The sequence below is a fragment of the Protobothrops mucrosquamatus genome, unplaced genomic scaffold (genome assembly GCF_001527695.2).
Source record: "Protobothrops mucrosquamatus isolate PMUCROS unplaced genomic scaffold, P.Mucros_1.0 scaffold3574, whole genome shotgun sequence".
In the NCBI taxonomy this organism is placed as follows: domain Eukaryota; kingdom Metazoa; phylum Chordata; class Lepidosauria; order Squamata; family Viperidae; genus Protobothrops; species Protobothrops mucrosquamatus.
Window position 1 is genome coordinate 9,627 of NW_015389539.1, and position 3,307 is coordinate 12,933.

The 3,307-nt window shown below is 40.9% G+C and overlaps 1 protein-coding gene across 1 annotated transcript in view; it reads right to left on the reverse strand.

Annotated features, from left to right (window-relative positions):
• Positions 1 to 1,669: 1,669 nt before the first annotated feature.
• BRIP1 (BRCA1 interacting protein C-terminal helicase 1) overlaps positions 1,670 to 3,307 on the reverse strand; it is a 97,606-nt gene continuing 95,968 nt past the window's right edge. The window contains exons 20-21 of the mRNA XM_029286404.1: positions 1,965 to 2,765; positions 1,670 to 1,683 (exon numbers count right to left, since the gene is read on the reverse strand). Coding sequence (XP_029142237.1) covers positions 1,670 to 1,683; positions 1,965 to 2,765 — 815 coding nt within the window. The remainder of the gene's footprint in view (positions 1,684 to 1,964; positions 2,766 to 3,307) is intronic.

Genomic DNA, 3,307 nt, shown 5'->3' on the forward strand with positions numbered 1-3,307 from the left:
TACCTTCTCTGTACTTTCAGCCCTTCAATAGATTCAGGATTCAATTAATTTTTTTTTCTAGTTATGACAACCCCCAAACCCTCCCTTGCTTATATTCAAATGACAACATATTATTTAAGACAACTTTATTCTAATGCTTCAGAAGCTTTCCTTCAATTACTCCATCGTTGTATTTGTTTCACAAAGAGGCAAACGAAAATGATGAAGCTCGTGGGTCAATATCTAACATGCCACGATGATTTATTTGACAATGATTAAGAAAATGATTAAGAAAAATGTTTGTCCCAAACAGATTGAAAGAAAGGAAGATGGGTTTGGGAGAGAGAGGGAGAGAAAAAAAAAATAGAGGGAAAAAAATTATACCAAACAGTTGATAAGCTGTTCTAAAATGGCTGCTAATGGGTTTATAAGTTCTTATGATATGTTCCTTACAAACTGTTCTATTTAGAAGAAGTGGAGATTACAAGAGAACCAACGGATATGAAGTGGCGTTCCCAATTATAAGATTAATTTCTAATGATCTCATCAGCCTTGATGTGACACAAATTTTGGCCATCACTTATAAGGTCTCAAGACTTACATCTTTAATTAAATGTGCTCTGGTGCCTGAGACTTGATTTGACTGCCCAAAATATTTGAAGGTGCATTTATATTTGACACAAATAAAGTCATTATGCAGAAAACTAAATAAAGTCCCGGTGAAGAAGCATAGCACTGATTCATGCTATATATTTTCCTAGCAAAATAATGCCTGCAGACTTCTTCATAATAAAAGAAATATGTTGGTGATAGGCTCATGAAATGATATTTAATTCTTGCTACCCGCTTATGTCATAATAGTCTGTTTTGCCCATTCTGATGGTGAATAATGTAACATAAAAGTGTAGAATTGCATATTTGCTGTAAAAAAAAAAAAGCTACTTGGTTTGGTTTAGCTTTCCCAGTTCATGGTAGGCACACTGTGAAGGTCACGTGATTGTTTAAAAAGGCCGAAGAAGAGGGAATGGAAAACGTAGTCTCCAAAATTTCAGCAAACCAACATGGTTTTGATCAGTCTTCCTAAGCTGGTAGCTACGAACCTAATTCAATAATGGATCTCTTTGCAAGCATTGCAAAGATTTGATTTATTTGATCAATAAATCAAATTACACTCACATAACCTCAACATTTCCTCCTTACCCCAAGGGGAAAAAAAATAGTGAGTGAAGTAGGCCCTATTACATTTATTTGGAAATGATCTCACTGGCTTCTTCATATGAACCTGATTCCTTCTGCAAATAGGCTGGTGAGACATAATAATAAAACAAAGATGGGACGATCAGTTTGCAGCAGAAGAACCCAAGACCCAAGTGGTTTCTCCTGTCCTTTTATCATCTCTAAAGTTCTCCCAAGACTAAGCTAATTGTTGTCCATCATAGGTTGGATCTATTCCTGAAAGGAATGGTTCAGCCTCTTTGAGGAGAAGGACAGGCAGAGACAGGGAGCGGAGTCAAGAGAGGAACTAGCCTAGAATCCTTACGTTCCCACAAATGGCCTCCAGACTAGTTCCTCTCTTGACTCTGCTTCTTCTCCTACATCTCCTCTGCTTTCTCTGCAATGTTCTGTAATAAGAATGGGTCCAATCCGTGACCGGTTGGAAAACACCAGTCATCTTGGTGGATGCTCCCTTTCATTCGTCAACACCTGTAGAGACAGGAACATGGATAAAGGTACCGCATCACATCTTCCTGTCGTCTGTAATGTTGCAGAAGAGAACGGGAGGCGAGGTGGAACATTTTGGGACACGGTTGGTCAATCTCCATTCCGAATCAACTTTTTTCCATGAAGGCAGATGTCCCCGAAGTACGAATGTCCCTCCAGTTTTCTGAAAAACGGATTCTTCCTGAACTTAACTAGAAACAGTTGACCCTATTTTTCCTCAAGCCGTATTTTTACTGCTTAAGTGAACTGAGTGCAAGACACACCTTTGATCCGTGATCCAGGAAGCTGGTTTTCCTTATCCTTTGCCTCTTCCTCTAGGCCAACATTATGCCCAGCTGCCTCAATGGCACTTCTGTTATTCTGACTGTCTTCCATGATCCCCCACCACTCTGCGTCCGCTCCTGCTTCACCTTTAAACCCGGAGGTGGCATCTCCGGGCTTCTGAGCGTTGGGTGGACAAAGTTCTTCCAGCAGAACGGTGTTTGCGGTTTCAAAGGAAGCCAAAGTACTGTTGTGACGGTGAATCGAGCCTTCGTTCTTCTCTTCCACCAACTCTTCGTCATCATACAGTTCAGGCGTAAAACAGAGCCTGTCATCTCCTGCGTCAGTTTCGACACCTAGGTCTGACCTGGAAAGTTCTAAGTTTGCTCTCCTTGGAGAAGACGCTACCTCCTCCATGTCTTTATGTCCAGTCTGCTGGCTTTCATGGGGACATTTCTCAGGCACCAAGCCAATCTTTGTTCTCGGAGAACTGCTAACCATTTCCCCGTCTGCCAATTGTCTTATTGGTTGGTCTTCTTCAACCCAGAATGTATTCCGCTGAGGTCCACAGGCAACGGATGGACTCTTTTCCCCCATTGCTCTTTCTGTTTGTCCGGTAGCCTTGAAGACGTAATTCTTCTTTACCGTTGGCGTTGAATTCAGCATTTTGGTGAAGCAACTTTTTATGCTGCCGGCAGAGAACTGACCGTTCGCTTTCCCCCTCCTGTTTTCAACAGGCGAAGCCTTGGGGCTGGAATCTGTAAATTTATTTTGTTTTATGGTCTGGTAAGAGGATGGAGAATCTAAGGAAAAGAGACAGAAGGAGAGATGATTAATTCTTGTCATTAGCATACCCTCAGTGCTTGGCTTTCAGGATCATTGATTAAATAATAGATTTATATCCCTTCCTTATTTATTTATTTTTCTAAATTTTTTATTTTATTAAGAAAAAAAAGTTGAAATACAAAAGTCCAACAAGTAAAAAAACAAAAAACAAAGTGAATGCAGCAGTTGTTATAATGTCAACGCAATCGTTGTTAAAAAAAAGCCATTGTCTGCATGGGACGTCTTCTGCCAGAAACTGGAAGTAAACATCAGTTCCCAGCAAAAAAAAAATGTAAATTGTGGTCACGTGTCCATGGAATACTGTAAGTAAGGGAAAAGGAGAAGGGAAGGAGGAGGGGGAGGAAGGGGGGAAGGAAGGAAGGAAGGAAGGAAGGAAGGAAAAAGGAAGGAGATGGAAGGGAAGGAGGGATGAAGGAAGGAAGGAAGGAAAAGGGAGGGAGAAAGAAAGAAAGAAAGGAAGGAAGGAAGGAAGGAAGGAAGGAAGGAAAAAGGAGGGAGA